Source organism: Euprymna scolopes, chromosome 37 (assembly GCF_053919585.1).
Source record: "Euprymna scolopes isolate OS-2025 chromosome 37, ASM5391958v1, whole genome shotgun sequence".
NCBI lineage: Eukaryota > Metazoa > Mollusca > Cephalopoda > Sepiida > Sepiolidae > Euprymna > Euprymna scolopes.
In genome coordinates, this window is record NC_136518.1 from 30,005,000 (window position 1) to 30,028,474 (window position 23,475).

Below are 23,475 nucleotides of genomic sequence, written 5' to 3' on the forward strand. Positions count from 1 at the left end.
GGAAAGGGGATTGATGTATGCGAAGAGGTGATGAGGAAGTGGAGGAGAATGAAGCAGGCCACTAAGATTGTCGACCTGAAGTCGGCTTATCTCCAGATCCATGTAGATGAAAAACTCTGGAAACATCAATTGGTCCGGTATAAGGGGAAGTTGTATTGCCTGACGAGGTTAGGCTTTGGGCTGAGCTCAGCCCCCAAAGTTATGACTGCCGTGCTGAAGATGGTACTGAGTAAAGACTGTACAGTGGACAAGGCCACTAGTTTGTACATTGACGACATTCTCGTGGAGGAAGAAGAGGTGACAGCAGAGAAAGTGAGAGGCCATGTTGCGAGGTATGGGTTGACTGCAAAACCGGCGGAGTCCCTAGATGGAGGAGCGGCGTTGGGGTTGAAACTATGCCGAGATGGCAAAGGAAGCCTTGTATTTAGACGAGGGAATGCAATACCCGAAATCGGAACTGACCTGACAAAACAAGAACTCTTCTTGGTCTGCGGGAGACTGGTGGGACACTATCCAATCGCCAGCTGGCTCAGGATAGCGTGCAGCTTTATTAAATGACAAACGGGCACTGATGGCTGGGAGGGCCGTGTGACGAAGGAGGTCATGAACATGCTACAAGAAATCACCGCAAGAGTGACGAAAGAAGACCCAGTAAAGGGGGAATGGTATGTCAGCGGCAGAGACGCAGGGGGTTGATTTTTTTTATTTATTTTTTTTTTTTACACAGTGATCACCACTTATCAAGGCCCGGAAGCCACTCAGGGATAAGGGTTATTGCAAGTACATTACGTTAGTGTGGAGATTTGATGAAGCGTTTACTTAAGGGGGCGGTTCATTAGGAATTTGTTAACATTGGACTTGAAGACATCCAAGTTGTAGTCCGGTGGGAAGCAGGCAGATGGAACAGAGTTCCACAGGCGTGCAGTTCTAAGAAAGAAGCTTTGTTCATGGAATCTGCGTTTTAATTTAGGCACAGATATAGAGTGGGGGAAATTTTTCACAGTGGATTCAGCTAGACAGGTGTTTTTCGTGAAAAATTGGCGAGGGGGGACCAGAGATTGGAGTTCAGACGAGCACCTGCCATGGAAATAACGATAAAACAAGGATAGGCTCGCAACGTCTCTTCTGTGGGAGAGAGGTTGCAGGGTAGAGAAAAGGGCATCCCCCACTAAGCCACAAAGTCTATTTTGTACTCTGTCAAGGCAGGATAGGCTATTTTTAGCAGCTCCTGCCCAGATATGGCAGCAGTATTCCATCCTTAGACGTACTTGGCTTTTATATAGATAGAGAATTGCATCAGTAGTGAGATATCTTCTGGAGCGGTAGAAGGATCCTACCATCTTTCCAGCGACCTTGGCAACAGACTTGATGTACGTGTTCCATTTCAGATCAGGAGTAAAGGTCAAACCCAGAAGCTTGTCAAAACACGGGGCCTCACCCAGACGAGAGCCATCCATCACAATTGATGCCAGATGAGGATCAGAGCGTTGATGATGTAAGGATAGGAGTTTGGTTTTGGATGCATTGAAGGTAACCAGCCACATCTTCCCCCACTGAACCATGCGCTCGAGATCAGAGAAGAGAGAATCAGAGAGAACTTTGTCATTTACAGCCTTTGATGTGTTGCCGTAGATGGTCGTGTCATCAGCATAGATGTCAACGAATGATTTAAGTATGTGTTTGGGGAGGTCATTGATGTAGATCAGGAAGAGAGTTGGGCCTAGGATTGACCCCTGAGGGACTCCAGCATTTATATTGCAGGCCTCTGATTTTTGTCCATCTACCACTACTCTTATGAGCCTATCGGAGAGAAATGATTTAATGATTGAGAAAACATTTCCAGTTATACCGTAGCTGGAAATCTTGGTGTAAAATTGTGAAATCTTGGTGGAATATTTGGTGTGATGCCAGCAGTCTGGCATTGGGCGTCGTATTAGAGATGGGAGGCGTAAATGTGGAAGATGCGGCGTGGTTAAGGAAGAAAAACGACTATTCCCATATCAACATAGCCGAACTGGAGGCTGCTATGAAAAGAATCAATCTGGTCCCAAGTGGGGATTGAAAACGATTGAAATCAAATCCAATTCGGCAACGGTAGTTTCATGGATCAGGTCAGCAGTGACTGGCGATAAGAGAGTTAGGACCAGAGGTGCTGCAGAAATGCTGATCAAGCTCAGGCTTGGAGCACTTGCAGATTTGACAGCGGAATTCCAGTTGAAGGTATCTGTAGTGCTGATCCCATCAGAAAAAAACAAGGCGGATTCGATGACATGGGTAAAGAAGGCCTGGCTGCAAGGGAGAAAGGAGGTTTCCTCAGAATGCTGTGCAGGGGAGGAAGTTAAAAGTTACATGAAATGCACCACTTTGGTCAAGAACGGACGTTATTCCTGGCAAGAGAGGTTTACCCGGAAACCACAGAGAAGGAGGTCAGATAGGTAGTGGAGCACTGTCAGGAGTGCCAATCGATAGACCCCGGACCATCCAGACACGAAGCAGGAGAGTTACACATTGCAGAGGACTGGAAGCGATCGGCCATTGATGTGACCCATTATCGCCATAAGCTGTATCTGTCGATGGTCGACTGTGGACCGGGGAAGTTTGCCATATGGAGAGAGATCAGGGCAGAAGCTGCATGGGCGATCGGAGGGGTCATCGAAGAAATATTTTTGGAAAGAGGGCCGGTTGAGGAACTGTTAATGGACAATGGCCCCGCTTTTCGATCAGAAGCCTTTAAAGAGGTGTGTGATAAGTGGGGAGTAAGGCAATTTTTTAGGGCAGCGTATCGGTCGAGTGGCAATGGGATAGTGGAGAGGAATTATCGCACCATCAAGGCTGCTGCTGCAAAAAAGCAACATTTCACCCATGGAGGCGGTGTTTTGGTACAACATCTCACCGAAAACCAGACAAGATGAGACAACTGTGCCTCATAGAGCCATCTTTGCATACAAGTGACGGCATCCGTGCAACAAAGCAGTAGGAATTGAGGCTGAAGAAGCTACCATTAAAGTGGGTGAGGAGGTGTGGGTAAACCCCCCCAATGCAAAATGTACCACTCGCTGGGGGAGGGGGTCGTAACGGGAATGCAATCAAAGAACAACGTAATGGTGAATGACGTTCCCTGGCATATCCTAGACCTGCGTCATATAACCCTGCCGGTGCGCAGTGATGGCAGTGAAGAGGAGGAAGTCAATATCCACCAAGAAACTAACGATGCACCCCAATTCGACTTAGCCTCACATTGTGGTTCTTTACAACTGAATGAGAATGTCTGTAGTGAACCTGAAAACGTCAACCACCAAGAAGTTGTCTCCCAGAGGCCTCAATGTGAGAGGAGGAAGCCTGCTTGGATGAAGGATTATGAAGTGTCTTATTGATCTCAAAGATCTGGAGGCGTGTGGGGTATGTGGTTAGAAAAAAAAAAAAAGAAAGAAACGTACCGGGCGTATCTGCATCGCTCTTTGGGAAAGAAGGAAAGGATGGCCAGCGCATTTGTATATGCGAAGGGCATCTTGGGAAGGCAGAGCATGATGGGAGAAGCTATTTTCTTTCCTGTCTCTTCCTTTTTTTTTCTAGATAGGAGGATATAAAAGCTGGGAAAAATTCCCTGGGGGAGGAGAAAGAAAAGAGTCGTGAACATCTCTTGAAAAGAATTTTGTATTGCTGATGTTCAGATTGTGCGGTGTGACATTGGTGGCGAGAGGCCAGGCGTGGTCGATTGGAAAAGAAGAGGGCAGAAATGTGCTGTTGTTGAGAGAGTGACTCACTCTTTCCCAAACCTCAGAACCGAATCCTGATTGTAACCCTACACGTTCACTTTTATAGATATATAGATAGATAAATTAAGGTAGATGTTATACTACATATGCCATGGTGGGTTTAATATAAACACTGTGCATTGCTTTATTGCAGGTAAATATTTTTTAATTTTGAAATTGCTATAAATGCAGAGAAGTGAAATTTGGTACACTGGAAGAGCATGACAAGGTGCCTTATTTCCCTGAATTTTGTAAAATTTTAATAAATATTTTGAAAATTATGCTAATTTATCTATTTTCTGGTAATTTTAAGTGTGTATCACTTTATTGCAGGACTCTCAAAATGTCTAGAAAGGGTCAATTGACAGCTAGTGAAAAGGAACGTGTTCTTGCAGGCCTTGCCGAACGTTTATCTCTCATAGATGTAGCCAAGGAGCTTAGAAGAGATTGAAGAACATTGTCTTCATTTGTTAAAAATCTAAACATTAAACCAAGTGTAGCAGAAGTAGCAATAACTAAAATGAGGGGAAAAAGAGCTTACCTCGGGTACGTCTGTTGTGTCACCGGTTGGGGGGAAAAAGAGAATTCCAAGATGGCGTCCGGGGTTTTTTTATTAGCGTTTACCCCATGCAACTCTCGGAAAATCACGTTTCTTTCTCATGTGATTATGCAAATGGATAATTCCCGGCCACTATAAAAGCAGGAGGCTAGAGACGAGTCGGCAGTGTCCTGCAAATTGTGTGTGTGGGTGTTTCTGGCGATTGGAGTGTGTCTTCTTTTACCACGGTTATCACGGACAGGAATTCCCTCTCTTCTGGAGGTGGGCGATATTGACTATTTTGAAGTTGTACTGTTGCTGACAGAACATTTATTATTTTTTTTTGCCTACTACATTTTTGTTTCAAGCTATTTCGGCCCGAATATGGCGAAGGTGCGGATAAGCAGGGATATTATCAAGCCGTTCTCTGGCGAGGGAGACGTTGTAGCGTGGCTGAAAACAGTGAGACTTATCGCACAACTTCAGCAGGTGGATGACGTAGCGAGTCTGCTACCTTTATATCTGGAAGGCGATGCGCTGGCCCTCTACATGGAAATGGAGGAGGACGATCAAAAGAAAATAGACCAGATTGAGGCTCGATTAAAGGAGGCATTTACTGATGACGCGTTTGCAGCATATAGAAAAATAACTATGGTTAGATGGGCTGGTGAACGTGTGGATGTGTACGCCAACAAAATCAGGCAGTTGGTTGGATTGGCCGGATTCACAGGAGAAAGCTTAGAGAGACTCACAAAATTAATTTTTGTCACTGGATTCCCTGACACCATCTCAATTGCTCTTCAACAGGTGCCGAACATCAAAACCCTGACCATGGGGGAGCTAATGTCGAGAGCGAGAATTTTGACAACGACTGGCGAACAAAATCAGGATGTGGTTGCGGCCACACGCTCACCCAACAACAGGGCCCGGAATAATCCTGTTAACGTGACCTGTTTCAAATGCAATGTTAAAGGCCACCTTGTAAGGGACTATCAAAAACGTGGAACACGGTGTTATCGTTGCGGTAAGAGTGGACACTGGGCTCGGAACTGCTCGGGAAACGAGCAAGGGGAGGACGCATAAGCGTCAGTCTCCTTCCCAACCAAGATGTGAACATGACGCTCCCGGTGATAAGCATCCATGTTGACGGGACGCGATGTTTGGCGCTTATTGATACAGGATGCTCCAGGACAATTTTGCATGCAGACCGGTGCCGGTCTTGGAGAAAAACAAACGTAAATGTCAACACAATTGGTGGAATGTCCCATGCGTGCTGCGGTGTTGGAATGGTCTCTGTATCCACTGATGAAGGTGTGTCTGCCAGAGTCGATGTGTTGGTGGTGCATGGCAAGCCACTGGGATTTGACTTGCTTCTAAGGATCGACGCCATAAAAGCTCTAGGAGGTGTCGTTGTCAAGCCTACAGGATCAGTGCGGCTGGGCGCCAGGAAAAGTATTAAATGCGCAGCCATTTCTATCGATGAACCAGATTTCACTGCTACCTTTGACCATCAAAACCGAACGTGGACCGCATCGTGGAAATGGTCTGTGGACAACCCCCCTGAAAGGCTGCATAATCGAGTGTCAGAGTACCCAGTGCCAGCAGAAATTCGTGAAGAATACACGCAGGAGCTCCACACCTGGATAGATAATGGTTGGCTCGTGCCATACCCAGAGGATAAATTGGGACCCCCCAAAGGTCTAATTCCCCTGATGGCTGTGATACAGCAGAACAAAGCCAAAGTGCGCCCGGTGATGGACTACCGGGAGCTAAATCATTACGTAGACGCATTTACGGCCAACGCAGATGTTTGTGCGGCTAAGCTGCGTGAGTGGAGACAAAAAGGTGCTAACGTGTCTCTATTGGACCTCAGAAGAGCATACCTACAAGTCCGGGTCCATGAGACACTGTGGCCATACCAGACTGTGGAAATCGATGGGAAAAAATACTGTCTGACCCGTCTGGGGTTTGGTTTGAATGTGGCTCCCTTGATAATGAGAGCAATTGTCAGCGAAGTACTATCTCAGGAAGAAGTTATAAGTCGCGCAGCATCTGCTTACATTGATGACATTTTTGTCAATGAAGACGTGGTGCCCGCGACCCGTGTGAGAGAACACCTCGCGCAGTTCGGGTTGGAGAGCAAGAACCTGGAGCAGTTGAAGGACGGTGCACGGGTGCTGGGATTGGCAGTCAGGATGGGAATGCAATGAACTGTGGTGGAAGCGAGGAAATGCAATTCCGGAGGCTCCCAGTATTGTTACGCGATGAACAATCTTTTCCCTGTGTGGTCGACTTGTCGGGCATTTTCCGGTGTGCGGTTGGCTTCGTGTGGCTTGCGGAATACTCAGAAGGAGAGTAAGTTCGGTAATGAAGGGCTGGGATGATGAAGCAAGGGACGCCGTACTACATCGTATGATGTTCGAAACCTTAAAATCTGCGCAGCAGAACGATCCAGCACAGGGAAATTGGTGTGTGGATGGCAAAGAGCTGAATGTATGGGTCGATGCTAGCTCCCTAGCAATTGGGGCAGCCTTGGAGATGTGTGAAACTGTGTTGGAAGATGCATGTTGGCTGCGACCTGAAGATGACTCTCAACATATCAACTTGGCTGAACTGGATGCCGTATTGAAAGGCATCAATTTGGCTCTCCAGTGGCAGAGCAAGGTGCTACACATAAAGACAGATTCTGTTTGCGTATACCATTGGGTCTCGGACACGCTAACTGGAAAGGCGCGAGTACGCACCAAAGCAGCAAGCGAGATGCTTATTAGGAGGCGATTAAGCACTCTTAAGGAGCTTGTGAAAGAGTACGGGCTGACAGTGGATGTAACGCTGGTTCCATCCGCACGAAACATTGCTGACCGACTGACACGAGTGCCACAGCGGTGGTTTGAGGCAATGAAAAAGAAAAACAGTCTTGACCCAGTGATAGGCGCGGTCCACACAGACAAGCTGGATGAGAGTCAAATCATGGCTATTCACAAAGATAGTGGACATCCGGGGGTGCGACGCACTACCTACTTTGTCAGGAGAAGATGTCCAACCACGACAAAAGCAACTGTCAGAACGGTCATACAGAAATGCGAGGAATGTCAGTCCATTGACCCAGCGCCAGTCAGGTGGGAAAAGGGAAAGCTGGAAGTTAACGAGAATTGGCAGAGAATTGGAATGGGTATCACGCATTATGGCACCTTCCATTTTTTAACTTTAACAGACTGTGGTCCACCGCGTTTCTCCATTTGGAGGAAATTGGCAAGGCAGGACTCGGCAAGCGTGATTCATCAGTTGGAGGCAGTGTTCCTCGAGCGTGGCGCGCCGCATGAACTCCTTTTAGACAATGACACAGCTTTCTGCAGCAATATGTTCCAAGCATTTGCATGTAAATGGGGAGTTCACTTGCGATTCCGTTGTGCATACGCTCCAGCCGGGAATGGCATAGCGGAGCGATGTCACCGTACAGTGAAACGAATAGCGGCTAAAATGTGTTGTCCCATACAGGAGGCTGTCTACTGGTATAACATCACACCAAGAGACGACACATCTCCCTCCACTACGCCTGCCAACAGGATTTATCAATACGAAGTTCGAGTAAAGGAGACCAATCTCGCAACTGCGTCCCCAGGTCCCAAGAACAGCTTTTACATGGTTGGAGATCGCGTATGGGTCAAAAGACCGCAAAATCGATGTACCACGAGGTTCGGCAAGGTGGTCAGCCCTCAGTCGATTTTGGTGGACGGTGTGCCTCGTCACGTGAAGGATTTGCATCCTCGCCATTATGTTGTTACATCGGAGGAAGAGGGAGACTCAGACAGTATGATGTCTTCTGAAAAGACAGAGAGTATGATGCAGGACGACGGAGAGGATTTTGAGCCATATAATGTACATACTGAAGAAGCGGAGGAAGGACCACCCGTCTTGCCTTTACGAAGGAGTACCCGACAGAGACGAATACTGCCCCCCTGCCCTGATTGTGAAACACCGCCTATGGAGCAGACTGGTGGCAATAATGGCGATGAGGAGGATGGCAGGGAGGAAGTGCTGCCTCCGGTTCTTCGGAGAAGTACCAGACAGAGACGACTGCCCCCCTGCCCCATTTGTGATCATGAGATCAGGGGGGAGTGTAGCAGAAGTAGCAATAACTAAAATGAGGGGAAAAAGAGCTTACCTCGGGTACGTCTGTTGTGTCACCGTTTGGGGGGAAAAAGAGAATTCCAAGATGGCGTCCGGGGGTTTTTTATTAGCGTTTACCCCATGCAACTCTCGGAAAATCACGTTTCTTTCTCATGTGATTATACAAATGGATAATTCCCGGCCACTATAAAAGCAGGAGGCTAGAGACGAGTCGGCAGTGTCCTGCAAATTGTGTGTGTGGGTGTTTCTGGCGATTGGAGTGTGTCTTCTTTTACCACGGTTATCACGGACAGGAATTCCCTCTCTTCTGGAGGTGGGCGATATTGACTATTTTGAAGTTGTACTGTTGCTGACAGAACATTTATTATTTTTTTTTGCCTACTACATTTTTGTTTCACCAAGCAACGACAAATACACCAAAAATCAGCTTATGCTCGTGATGCTAGAAAAATTTGCCGTCAACTTATCAAGTAGTCTGGCAGCAACAGTTCTGCTATATTTTGACAAGGCCGGAATACCTTTCTTGCATAGAAAGACACACTGCAATGTCTTAAACGAAATTGCAAGAATCATTAAGCTCATAGCAAGACCTGTTTTAAACCAAATTCATGAGGAAAACGTTTGACTCAGGCCCAGAAATACATGAAAACCAGCTTTGAACATGTTCTTCTCACCGACGAGGCCAGAGCAACCCTTGATGAACCAGATGGTTTTGCTGGAGTTTGGAGCTGTCTTGGATTCCCTCCCCCTCATCGATTCCGTCGCTAACTAGCTGTCAATCGACTCTTTCTAGGCATTTTGGGAGACCTGCAATAAAGTGATACACACTTAAAATTACCAGAAAAATTAAAAAATAGCATAATAATCAAAATATTTGCTAAAATTCCACAAAAATCAGGGAAATAAGGCACCTTGTTATGTTCTTCCAGTGTTATACAAAATTTAACTTTTCTGCATTTCATAGCAATTTCAAAATTAAAAAAATATTTACCTGCAATAAAGCGATACACAGTGTATATATATATATATATATATATATATATATATATATATATATATATATATGCATGTATGCATGTAGGTAAATATATATGTATGTATATATATGTATATATATATATATATGTATGTGTGTGCGTTTGGATTCTTAATCCGGCAGGGGAATGTGATGCGTCCAGTGTGTTAGGTATAAATTAGTATTAAGTTCATGCTTGCATGCCTTCTCACTTCCAACTAACACCGCGAGCTAACCTCGTGGTGAAAAGACCCCAGCTATGCATAAGTCTTCCCTGCCAGTACATAGCCTCTCCATCATCAAGACTCCTATAGTGCCTCCATGTTGGCCACACACGGTAACTGAGGGCCTTGTAGCCACAGGCTAAACTTGTAGGAGATCTCGGAGTATGCCCCACTGATGTGTGGACATGCTCTGGCACACTACAAACCCCTATCCCACTGTCTTGTGGGTGCCCTTGGTTGGGCGAAGACTAGGGGAACCAACCCCAAAATCAAACACCACTGCCTTGTGGGCCTTATCACAGCAAAAGGCTAAGAGATGGGAACTCTGACTTCAAATCCTACTGCTGCCTTTCAGTTTTCCTTAAAAGGCTATGGAACCTTATCCAGAAAGAAAAGGCATAGTGGCAGACACGCCTGTTCTAGTCTCACACAAAACACGCGTTCACATCTTAAGCCACTTTTCTTGTCATACACATACGCGCACACAAACATACGTGCACACATACACACACGTACATACTCTCACATTCATGTGCATACACACACACGCTAACGTACACACATGTACACACACATGGGCAACATCACTTCCCTTTAAAGGAAATCCTCACATGCGTAAAGGACACCGGAAACAACTATAAAATCGAGAGACCTAAGCTTTTTCCTCCTTTTCGATTCGGCTTCCGACCTGGGTGGTCGATGGACCAACCGCTCTCTTCGGGGCATGCGCCTGTGTGCTACACGTCCCCTGCTACTATGTGTGGAGCAAGAACCAACAGACAGTATGTACACCTTACACGCTTTCTCTCTCCATAGCCTGGATTGACTTTCTCACTCTCTCTCTCTACAACTCTCTCTCTCTCTCTCTACAACTCTCTCTCTCTCTCTACAACTACTTTCCCTCTCACCAGCTAACAGTGAGAGACACACACCAAACTAAACACGTGCTGTACCCTTTCTTTCATTTGTTTCTTCATGAAATAAATTCTAGTTCATTTATTTCAATTTAACGTGTTGTTCGTTCCTTTCTCAATTCAATTCATTTTTCCTATTTTGTACGATTGGGGGACATATATAATATATCCACCAGTCCACAACAACTGTTTACCTCACTGAGTTTACTTTCGGCCAGAAGCTGCGGCCTCTTTTGCTGCCAATCATCGTGGGTTCACTTCACTGGACATGAGCATTGAAGGTTCAGAGGGTGTCTATCTGATGCGCAACAGATACTGCACCTAAACTGAGGAAGCAAGTTTGGAGCCAAGGTGGAAAGTCCTGTGATGATGGAGTGAGATTATGCCAACAACGAGGGATAAATCACTGAGGCCCCAACTAGTCATCGTCAAGACTGATGGACTGCATGATGATGATGATGATATATGTTTATGTATACATATATATATATGTATGTATATATATATATTTTTATTCATGCTTAAATTAATTTAATTGTGCCCATCATCACCATCGTCATGATCAGTAAGGAATTCTTTCGTTTAAAATGCTCCTTCATGTATGTGTATGTGTACGCGTGTATATACATGTGCATATACATGCATATATATGTGCGTCTGTGTGTATGTGCATGTGGGTATGTAAGCATGTGTGCATGCATGTGTATGCTTGTGCATGTGTGTATTTGCATGCGTATGTATATTTGCATGCATGTGTATATGTATGTGCATATGTATATGTGTGCATGTGTATATGTGTATGCATGAATATGTATGCGCGTGTATATGTGTAATCGTGTATGTATTCATGTGTATGTACTTGCGTGTATGTGTGCATGTATATGTGTGTGTCCATATATATGTGCACGCGTATATATGTGTGTGTGCATATGTATGTGTGTATGTGTGTGCATATGTATGTGCATGTATATGAATGTATATGTTTGCGTATATGTGTGTGTGCGTATGTATGTGTACATGCATCTATATGACATGTGTGTATGTGTGTTACACATGTTATAAAAAAAGGGGGAGAAATTACATAAAAAGCAAAGGGATATAAAAAGAAAGTTACAAAAACAGATATGTCACATGTGATAAGGGTGAAAAAAAGAAGGAGACACGAGGACTGAACACAACAGAATGCGAGAAAGAACGAACACGAACATCAGTGATAACGTTTCAAGGTTAATTTTATTATAAAAATTAAACTATGATGGTGGAGGGAGGAATGAGATTAAATGAAATAAAAGAAACAAATTACAAGGAGGCGGAAGGGCTATCTTAATGTTCTATCTGAAAATGTCAACGAGAAATATGGATACAAAAAATACAGCAATACAAACAAATAAAAAAAAAATAACGATATATTTTTCAACTTAAAACTAAATTTTGAAATTTTCTTTAAATACATTTATTTAAGGATTATGTCACAATGTGTGCATGTGTATGTATGTGTACATGTATGTGTATGCATTTTTGTATACATGTGTATGCGTGTATGTATGTGTTCATGTGTGTGTATGTATGTGCGTGTATATGTACACTATATGTAAGAGCATGTATATGTGTACGTATATGTACATATACATATATGTGTATAAGTATTTGTGTGCATGTTTGTATGTGCATGTATGTGTATGTGTATGTGTGTATGCATGTATAAGTGTATATGTGTGCGTGTGGGTATATGTGTATATGTGTTTATGTGTATGCATATGTAGCCATGATCTGGTGTGGATGCGTGTTAAAAGCATACTGATGTTTTAGTGACATACTGTGCTTCTTCCAGACAAATCAACTCCACTTGCACATAGTGACCACTGCCATGCAGACGGGGTTCTGATGATGGCGAGTGTCCTGCAATGGATAACTGGACCCCTACTCCCTTGTGGGTCAGGGTTCCTTTAATCAAAGGCTAAAGATGAGGTAACTCTGACAGAAACCTCCAGAGGAGATTGGGGCCTGTCAGCTGCAGAATGCTTGACCCACCAGCGTGTGGAGTATGCTCTGGTACCCAGCAACCTCAGTTTCAGACATGGACCGAATAGTATTGGGGTGGAGAGGGCTTCCATAAGCAGTGGTGAAGGTAACTGCTCTAGGAGAAGCAAATCTCTGATTTTAAAAACCATAAAGTGGAAGACCAGTACCTGCATTAAGCTGGTCTGCAGTTTGACTTGTTGCTGGCTAACTTGCTCTTGCTTGTTGCTGGATCTCAACATTTTGAACCAAGAGAGGGACTTAGCTGCCGTACAAATCTAAAAGTCTGTAATAACATCTTTTTACAGATACTCCCTCAGACATTTGTCTACAAAAAAAAGTCCTGTGGCAATGGAAAAGTTGCGATGCGTGTATGCCTTACAGGCTGGAAACATGTAGTAACTGATCTGCACACAGGAGACAAGACCTATCTTAACATTGCTTTTCGCAACAATACTTAGGCAGTTGTGTGCTTGGTGGGTCTTTTTGTGACTGAGCAGCCTTTTTAGGATAGAACTGCTCATCCAAGAATTTGGGAGAGGACAAAAATATGCATTCTAACCAAGTTGATAGAAAGCGGCAAGCTCATTTGAAAAACTTCTCAACTCTTCACCTCTGAAAAGGCCAGCTCTCGCTGCATGCTTCCCTTTTGTGCAGAGTGAGGTTCAGTGTTGTGTGCACCAAATAAAAACAAATGGTAGTCTGACCTCTCCAGGGAGATACAGACTGCCTACGATCATAGAGATGTCAGGACATTTTATGCTTTGCTTCGTCAGGTCTATGGTCTGAAATCCTCTTCAACCACCACTCCTGGCAAAGGATGGGAGAACCTTGCTGAAAGCCTCAGATGAAATCATACATAGATGGCATGAAAACTTTAGTGATCTTTTTCACAACCCATCTAATGTTGATGTTGCTACAATAGAAATTATCTCTCAATGTTCCTCTTGTCCAGAACTTGAGGCTGAACGGACTCTCGTGGAAACATTTGACTGCATAAAACAGATGAACTTGAACAAAGTCCCTGGGCTGGATGGAATTCTGTTGAGCTGCTGAAACATGGTGGTGTCAATGTACATTGTGCGGTCCACTCTTTGATAATGTCAGTATGGCAGGGTGATCCAGTTGCCCAATATTGGATGGATACCATCCTGATTATCTTGTACAAAGGAAAGGCTGCAAGATATGTGGAAATTATTGGGGTATTTTGCTGCTAACTAAAGTCAGAAAGGTTTTTACACGGCTTTTAATAAACCGATTGGAGAAGTATATCTGTTCTGATATACTTCCGAAGTCCTAGTCTGGTTTTAGATGTGAATGAGGGACTGTAGATGTTTTTTTTTTCTGCTACACAGCTTTTGGAAAAGTGTATTGAGCAGCGTATGCCTCTTTACCAGGTGTTTATGGACTTAACCAAGGCATTTCACACAGTCAACCGTGAGGCTCTCTAGAAAGTGTTGGGAAAATTTGGCTATACACCTGCTTTTACAAGCAACTTCATCATAATATAAAGGGCCGCGTCAACTTCAATTCTCAGTTATCATAAGAATTCCCCATTGATAATGGAGGGAAGCAAGGTTATATACCATTCTAACATCGATTTTGCTCTATCTGACTGCTGTGCTGTGGTATGGTTTCCACGATTGTGATATGGGTGTTTATATTGGATTCCAAACGACTGGAAAGGTGTTAAACCTCAGAAGATTTCAAGCCAAAACACTTGTTAGTGATGGATTTGTTAGGGAGCTGTAGTATGCTGATGATGCTGACCTGGTGACACACTCCCCAGTGATGGGCCTCTTCACGAATGCTTGTATTTGCTTCGGACTGACAGTTAGCATTAAGAAAACTAAGGTCATGTACACTCACACTCCTGGTGATTTGTATGTGCGACCACATATCTTCGTCTATGGAAAGCATCTTGAAGTCGTAAAATCTTTTGTCTACCTTATTAAATGATAGCACTCTTGATGCAGAAATACAACGTCATTATCAGCAAGACATCAGACGCATTTGAAGGTTACAAGATAGAGTCTGGTCTTATGGTGATCTAACTCTGACAACTGTCAGTATATCAATACATATATGTATTGCCATCCCTACTCTATGCCTCTGAAACATGCACCTTGTACCGGTCACACGTAGAACTGCTCGTGGAAGGAAAAAGGAAACCATTTACCATTATGGGATGAAGTAAAAATTATAGACAGAGAAGAACAGTGGAGAGTAAGATGATTCAAATAAGCAGCAAATAACCAATAACTAAGTATACCTAGTATAGAATTTGATATGATATGGGAACCATTAATTATAAACAACAGATTATATATATATACACACGTAATAAGTAAAAATATTAATATAACAAGTAATAAGTAAAAACATTAATATATATATATATATATATATATATATATATATATATATATATATATATATACATTTACACATACGTTAATATATAATAATAATTAGTAAGAAATAGTGATATTCACAACTAAAAATAAAAATAGGTTTAAGTCTCCTAAAATTCGTACCAGAGTTGTCTGGAAGTAGCTAGAGTACTTGGAAAAATCAATTGTAAAAAATGATATTCTCCTGAAGGTTGAAGGTTCAATCCTCAGTGTGGTCGACTGAAAAATACAATTGCACATTACTTAGGACCTCTATCCACTCATGGCTGATGGAACAAGATCAAGCTACCACCGTGAAGTAAAGAAAGAGTTCTGCTCGAAATTCTATCTAAATTCCCGAGTTCGACAAGATACACCTGAAGAAGGTCGGAGATTACATCGATCGAAACGTTGTGAAAATCTCACACAAGATGAGAGCAATACTCCAATTAATCCAAATAATACAAATAACCAATCCTCATCTCAAAAATTCAGAAGTGTCAACACTCACGCTGTTGCTTATAACAACGATTATGATGCTGATGCATCTTACAAATTATTTTAAAAATTGATAAAAAAAATATATCCGAGCCTTGCAAATTTTGATGATGATGACGACGACAATGATAATGACAGATTATTTTAAGAATGAATAAACACATATTCGACGAATACAGAATCTACCAGGCTTGCGTTGTATACACCTTGAAATTAAAAAAAAAAAAAGTTTGAAACTAGTAGGCCTAGTAAGACTAGAGGAACATCAAAAATCTGTAGCGCACAGAGAAATTGAAAAATCAGCCCTAGCTGACCATATATGGAGAGAGGGGGTACCCATTCCCCAATGTGGGATGATGTAAAAATACTGAATACAGAAGAAAGATGGCGGATCAGAAAACTTAAAGCAGCACATATGGTAGAAAACAATAATATCATTAGCCGTCCTAGTACAGAATTTAACCACATTTGGATTCTCCTAATTACAAATTCACAGGACAAAAATGGAAAAATAGCAAAAAAATATGCCCAGCCCAATTCACACACAAAAAAACTTCTTCTCTTGGAGTTGTTCCCCGTTGCATTGTGTTTTTTTAAAAAACGAAAATGAAATGATAAAAGAAGAATGAATAAGAATGCCTTCCGTAAAGGTTTTATCAGCTTAAAATATATACACGTGTTTGGCAAAATCAATATGGCGGAATCCTTAGTTCCGGCCAAGGGGAATAACTATGATTCATTTCCTGAAGAGTTACAGTAATTTATTATAACATTTTCCCCTTCAACAATAATTAAGTATGGAATTACAGAAGTTAAATTTAGTCTGTTCAGTACTAGGTTAAAAGTCCTTATATTTACTTGGAAATCGCCGCATTCTGGACAATCTCCGCACTGACTCACAGGGATTTTTGTTCTCAGCATCCACATCGTGGCTAGTATGGATATGTTCAGGATCAGGTAAGGGATTCTTCTCCTCCACGTCGATATTGTTTTCGTCAGGTGGCGGTTCTTTACGGGCTTCAGGGCTTGCAGTATTGTTTTCATCGTGTTCGTCTTCTTGGCTGGAGGAGTTAGGGGCCAGGTCTCGCACATTGACAGTAGTTTCCGCACCAGAGGGTAGTAGGAGTTGATGTCTAATAGGGTAGCAGGGTAGTAGGAGTTGATGTCTAATAGGGTAGCAGGGGTTACTGGAGGGTCGAGCTTACTAGACTTAGTATGGTTTCTGACATATACTGGGCCTGGTTTCGCCCAAGTGGGAACAGAAGTTCCGGAGGAAGATCTACGACTATATTTGAACATTCTCTCATGAGGAGTCGTATTGGTGGCAGTGCATAGTAACGACTTGATTGAATGGAGAGCGTTTGGTAGTATATCTTCCCAATGAGGCAGTTTCATGTTGCTAGAGTGTAAGGTCGTTTGGATGGCCTTCCATAAAGTTCCATTGAGCTTCTCAACTTGCCCGTTACCCTCAGGGTGATACCTACTTGTTTTAGAGGTGGCGATACCTTTGCCACGTAAGTAATCTTTGATTTCTCCTGCAAGGAAGTCGGCAGCCCGGTCAGTGTGTATCATATCGGGCATGCCAAAAATAGCAAATAGTTGGTTTAGGCAATGGATCACGGTTTTACTAGTCATATCCTTACAGGGGAAGGCAAAGGGAAAGCGAGTATATTCATCAATTATGGTGAGTAAGTATTTGTTACCACGTACAGAAGTAGGTAAAGGGCCTTTAAAGTCGATGTTTAGTCGCTGGAAAGGTAGTATAGCCTGTATGAGTGTTCCTTTGTTACAACTGGCAAATTTAGGTTTCAAATACTGACAGGAGGAGCACGAGTCTGTTATGTTTTTAATTTGTTCTAAAGAGAAAGGAAGGTTTCTTGTCCGGATGAAGTGGCTGAGTCGCGTGACTCCAGGATGGCATAGTGTAGCATGCAAGTCGCGGAGGTCTTGCAAAGTGTGCGTTAATGCAGAGATGTGAGAAAACGTATCAGCAGCTGTATTTTCCGTTCCTGGGCGGTAAGTAATGCTGAATTTGAATTGTGATAGTTCGATCCGCCAACGACATATCTTATCATTTTTAATTTTTGATTTTCTCTTATTATCGAACATAAAACTGACGCTCTTTTGATCTGTAATAACTTTGAAATGTCTCCACTTTCGAAGAGCTTCGACAATCGCAGCAGCTTCTTTTTCGACCGCGTGATGTCTAATCTCGTTCGGGCTTAGTGTCCGAGAAAAGAATGCAACAGGTCTACCCTGTTGGTTCAGCGTAGCAGCAATGCAGTATTTACTGGCATCAGTTTCCACTACAAATTCTTTGTCTGGGTCAACAGTTATAAGGGTGGCATTACTTAAGTCGGTCTTCAGCGTCTGAAAAGAATTTAGAATAGACAGGAGTAGTGGAAACTCCCTGTTATGGTTCAGCGGCAGTATCTTATCAGAAAAATTTCTAATGAATTTACTATAGTAAGAGAACATACCAATTATTCGTTTTTGCGACTGTAAATTTAGAGGCGGTGGCATTTCAAGGAGTGGTTTTAGCCTCAGGTAATCAGGAGTAATTTGGTTGTTCTGGATTGTGTACCCAAGAAGTGTGATAGAAGTAGTAGAAATGATGCTCTTACTTTGGTTGAGTGTGATGTTGCATTTTTTTGCTACATTATAAAACCTTTGAAGGTTGTAATCATGTTCTTGTTGATCCTTTCCGCATATCGTGACATTGTCTACATACACAAAAGTATCTGTTAATTTTTCTCTTTCTACAATGCCATCGATGCGTCTTTGAAAGGCACCCACTCCGTTAGTGACTCCAAAAGGGATACGAGTAAATTGGTAAAGTTTTCCATTTACTTCGAATGCTGTGTATTTCTGATCGATCGGCGTGACTAATTGGGATTTGATGGTAAGCAGACTTCAGGTCAAGTGTTGTAAAAACGTTGTATCGAGCTATGTCATCAATCATTTTAGTAATGTTAGGCATGGGATAGGCATCTAGTTCTGTAAATCTATTTATGGTGTCGCTGTAGTCGACCACCATTCTTTTTTTTTTGATTCTCGTTAGAGCTCGCCAAGGAGATATAGAGGGCTCTATTATGCCTTCCCTCAGCATTCTGGCCGTTTCCTCTTTAATAAAAATGTTGTCAGTGAATGAGTGACGACGAGATTTGGTGGCAATAGGGGTCGTCCGAGTAGAAAGATGAGAGAAGAGGGGAGGAGGAGAAATTTTGATACATGGAAAACTGTTACTCTTACCCATCGCTCCAATAACAAGTTCTTCCCTGGGACCGTCGAATTTCGTCACAGTTTTATATTGTTTTAGAAGGTCTTTTCCGACAATCATATCCGTGAACAGGTCCTTAATTACTTCCACCGTCATGGCGTGGTGGTTTTTACCGTTTAGAGAGATGTCAACAACAGTTTCGCCGATGATTTAAGCATGATGATTCGGGTCCGCCAATGCTACGGTTTTCAGTTTGGGGATAACAAAAAGTTTCAGCTTTCTTGCTGTATTTTTGCTAATGAACGTCCCCACGCTGCTGGAGTCTCCCATAGCATTCACTACCTGCCCATTTATTTCGCATTTGGTGTAGGTGATGTCTTTGGCACCCGTTCCTAGTCAGGAGAGATTGGGTGGGGGGGGGAGTCTGGGTCGTACAACACAGCAGCAGGAGAGGAGGATGATCTACATACCTTAGCCCAATGGCCATTTTTTTAACATTTTCTACACTCGGCATTACGCGCAGGACACATCGCCCGTGCATGCCGTGTGTTCCCACAGAAGAAACAAATTCCTTTTTGTAATGTATTTCCTTTTACAGCGGCTAAGGGAGTTTCTTCTGGTTGAACTACGGTAGCTGTTACGCTCGGGTGGTAATCGAAGCTGGCCGTATGCTTCTCCGCTTGTTCTAGGGTCCTAGCCACTGTAAATGTCTCTTGTAGCGTTGAGAAAGGTTTTTCAAGTAGGCGCTGACGGATAGACGAAGCAGAGATGCCGCTAATGAACGCGTCCCGTATATATTGTTTTTTGTTTTCCTCGGCACTTACCGCTTGAAATTCGCAAGATTTAGCGAATACTTCCAACTGTTGCATGAACTCGTCGATGGTTTGTGTCGGTTTCTGTTTACTTGTCAGGAGTTGATGTCTGTTAAATACAATGTTTGTTGGTTTCATATAAATAGCGTCTAGTTTTCTATGGCGCCGTTGTAATCCGTGGCGTCGCTTATAATTTCGAAAATTGTCGCCGAGACAGAATTGATCAAAGCGAAAAGATTTTGCGCATTGTTTTCGATTTGGCCGTTATTTAACGTGCGTAGATACTATTTGAATGTTAACTTCCAATGTTTGTATATTTTTTCCGAATTCGGAGCAGTTGGTTCTGTGTTAAATCTGTCTGGCCGCAGTAATTTGTCAATTTTTTTTTATTTTAAGCTGATAAAATTGAAATGATAAAAGAAGAATGAATAAGAATGCCTTTCGTAAAGGTTTTATCAGCTTAAAATATATACACATGTTTGGCAAAATCAATATGGCGGAATCCTTAGTTCCGGCCAAGGGGAATAACTATGATTCATTTCCTAAAGAGTTACAGTAATTTATTATAACAGAAAATATGTGTGAGATGTCTGTCCACTGTTTTGTAATACATTTTGTTCACTAATATTGACAATTAGCATAAATATTCCGTGAAATAGAGTCATAGAAAAACCTTCAAAAACATCTTAGTGACCTTTGAAGATTGAACTTTCTTTATGATTTACGGACACACCCTCAAAACCATGGTCTAAATTTTTGCAAATTAGTAGAGGAAAGGAAACATGAATTTAACACCCGAGGAAGGTCGTAGGTTACAACGACCGAAACGTTGTGCCAGTAATAATAACAATAATAATAACAATAATAATAACAATAATAATAATAATAATAATAATAATAATAACAATAACACTAATAATAACAATAACAATAACAATAATAATAACAATAACAATAACAATAGCAATAATAATAACAATAACAATAGCAATAACAATAATAATAACAATAATAATAATAATAATAATAATAACAATAACAATAATAATAACAATAACAATAATAATGACAATAATAATAACAATAACACTCAAGATGAGAATGATTGTCCGAGTAACCAAAACAATAAAAACATTCACATCAAAAAAATTCAGAATTGCATTAAAAAGCTTGTTTACAACACTCACTTGATGATGAGAATTATGCTGATGATGATGCTGGTGATGATGCATCTCGCAGATTATTTTTAAAATGAATTATGGATTACATATTCGTTAAAGTTTTTCAGACAAGCCCTTCATATATGGAATACAAACTGTGATATATATCGGCAGGAAGAAGGTCTGGCAATGGGATCACCATTGTGAATTACTTAGGACCTCTATCCAGCTATGGCTAATGGAACATGTGCAAGCTACCCTCGTGAAATAAAGAAAGGGTTCTACTCAAAATTCCGCCCAAATTCCCAAGTTCGACATAGACATTCCCGAGTTCGGTAAGTGTAGGCTTGACTTCTGTGTCTGAAAGTATCTTTCGACAAGTCAGCGTTTTTGTGAGAAGAACATTGAAGAAAACCTGTGGCTTATACAGTTACCAGTTATCTTGCTCTTGCTTGTATTTGGATTCTGACTGTGGATGTCCAGAAAGTGATACATGTGTCGTTCAAGCATTTATCGTTGAAATCATTTTGTACAGATATCTCTTCTTTACAAGAGTCCTGTGGCGATAGAAGCGAGACAACGTGTACAGACCTAACAAGTTGGGAGTATGTAGTCACAAATCTGCACACAGGCGGCTTTAAGCTCATTTTAACATCGCTGTTAGATTTGAAGGACGGGGATTTTGCGACTGAGCAGCACTTTTAAGGGATAGCGCTGTTCACTCAGATCATGGAAGAGCTCTAGAAAATGTGACCTAAAAATTGTTCTTATTTTCAGGTGATCAGTTACATGCGGCTGACGGTTGTTTATTTCTGCAGGGGAAACAAAAGAAAAAAACAATGTGATTTATTCAAAAAAGAAAACTAAATTGAATATTGCTAACTGGAACATAAGGACACTTCTTGATACAAAACAGTCGGTTAATCCAGAGCAAAGAACAGCTATTGTTGCCAGAGAATTAGCTAGATACAACGTGAATATTGTTGCTCTATCTGAAACCTGTTTTAGTGATGGATATTAACTTACTGAAAAAAGTTCAGGGTATACGTTTTTCAAGAGAGTAAAAAGGAAAAGATGAGGTGGTTTTGCTATCAGCACAAAGATTACATATCGGTCAGAACAACCTTGTGGAATTAGTGATCGAATCATGTTACTTACCTTTACCTTGTGATTGTTACGTGTCAGTTATCTCAGTATATGCCCCTACTTTAGATAAGAGCAGGATGTAAAAAAGGGGTTTATCAAGACCTAGGGAATTTTATCGAAAGGATACCAAAAATAGATAGGATTTTGTTGCTTGGAAGTGATCGTAACAGCCGGGGTGTCTTTGGAAAATATGGCGTTGGTTTGGCAAATGTTAATGGGATTTTTCTTTTGCAGCTGTGCACTGAATATAATCTGGCAGTATGTAACATCTTCTGCCAACAAAAACCCATTCACAAGGTAACTTGGATACACCTTAGATAAAAACATGGCCCTATTCTTGATTATCCAATCATGCACAAGCATGATCTTCAGAATATGTGTACTGTAAGAGTTATGCAGGTGCAGACTGTGACACTGATCACAAAATTGTTTGTGCAAAACTTAAGTTGTGTATAAGGAAAAAGGTCAGAGTCGATAGAGTAAAAGTGCATAAATGCATCGATGTCTCCAAGTTACAAAATAAGGAAGCGTGTGAAACCCTTCGGACCTCATTTCTTAATATCTCATTTGACGGGACTTTGGGAACGATTCAAGTCACAACTATAATAAAGAAGCTGAAATCCTTGGCTTTAAGAAAACCAAACATAGGAATTGATTTGATGAAAATAATTCTGCAATCACCAATCTTTTGGAAGAGAAAAAGAAGCTCACAAAATATGTTTGTGTTCTAATGGATCAGCTAAAATAACTACAGAAAAAGTGTATAAAGAAGCAAAATTAAAAGTAGAGCGTCAGATTATGACCGCAAAAATTCAAAAGATACGTATTACAAAATAAGACAAGCTTTTGGGCTGCAGCCTCCAACATTGGTACCTGTGAAATCCAAAGATGGTTCTGCCCTCTTCAACAATGTTGAGGAAATCAAGGAACGATGGACAAAACATTTTTGAGATCGTCTGAAGTAAATGATACAGTTATTGATAGTCTCCCTTAAAAAGAAGGTTGTTGATGGGATGATGACTGATCCTAACATTGATGAGACCAAAAGCACATTAACAGACATTAATAAGGGAAAAGCACCAGGAACTGTTGATTTATTGCTACTTAGAGGTGGTGGCGTTATCAACGTTTTCCATGCACTCATCTCTGCTGTTTGGCATGGTAATGCTATCCCTCAAGATTGGATTGATGCAATATTGATCTCAATTTATAAAGGAAAGGGGTCAAAATCTGAGTAATTATAGAAGCATTAGTTTGCTTTAAGCAGTGGTAAAGATTTTAGCAAAGATTTTGTTAAACGATTGCTGAATGGATGTGTCTCTCTATCATCTCAGAGAATCAATGTGGTTTTAGATCTGGTCGCGGCACAATGGACATGATATTCTCTGCGTGACAGCTAATGGAGAAATGTATGGAGCAGCGAATGCCTTTGTATCAAGTTTTTGTCGATATGACAAAAGCTTTTGATACTATCAAATATTCTTAGGAAGATAGGCTGTCCTACTAATTTTGTAGAGTTGATTCAGCAGTTACACCATAATATGAAAGCCCGAGTGAACTTTAATGGATCTCTGTTTAGTTCAATTTCAGTTGAAAACGGTTTGAAACAAAGTGATATACTTGCTCCTACATTATTTTCCATATATTTTG

General features: G+C 41.8%; 1 protein-coding gene across 3 annotated transcripts in view; it reads right to left on the bottom strand.

Annotated features, from left to right (window-relative positions):
* LOC145261117 (uncharacterized) overlaps positions 1-23,475 on the bottom strand; it is a 485,607-nt gene that overhangs the window by 26,823 nt on the left and 435,309 nt on the right. The window contains exon 4 of one of the 3 annotated variants that reach the window (XM_080119359.1): positions 8,498-9,231. The exons of the other annotated variants lie outside the window; for them this stretch is intronic. Coding sequence (XP_079975485.1) covers positions 9,189-9,231 — 43 coding nt within the window. The 3' untranslated portion in view covers positions 8,498-9,188. Of the gene's footprint in view, positions 1-8,497; positions 9,232-23,475 lie in introns of those variants that run through there. 3 annotated transcript variants of the gene reach the window in all.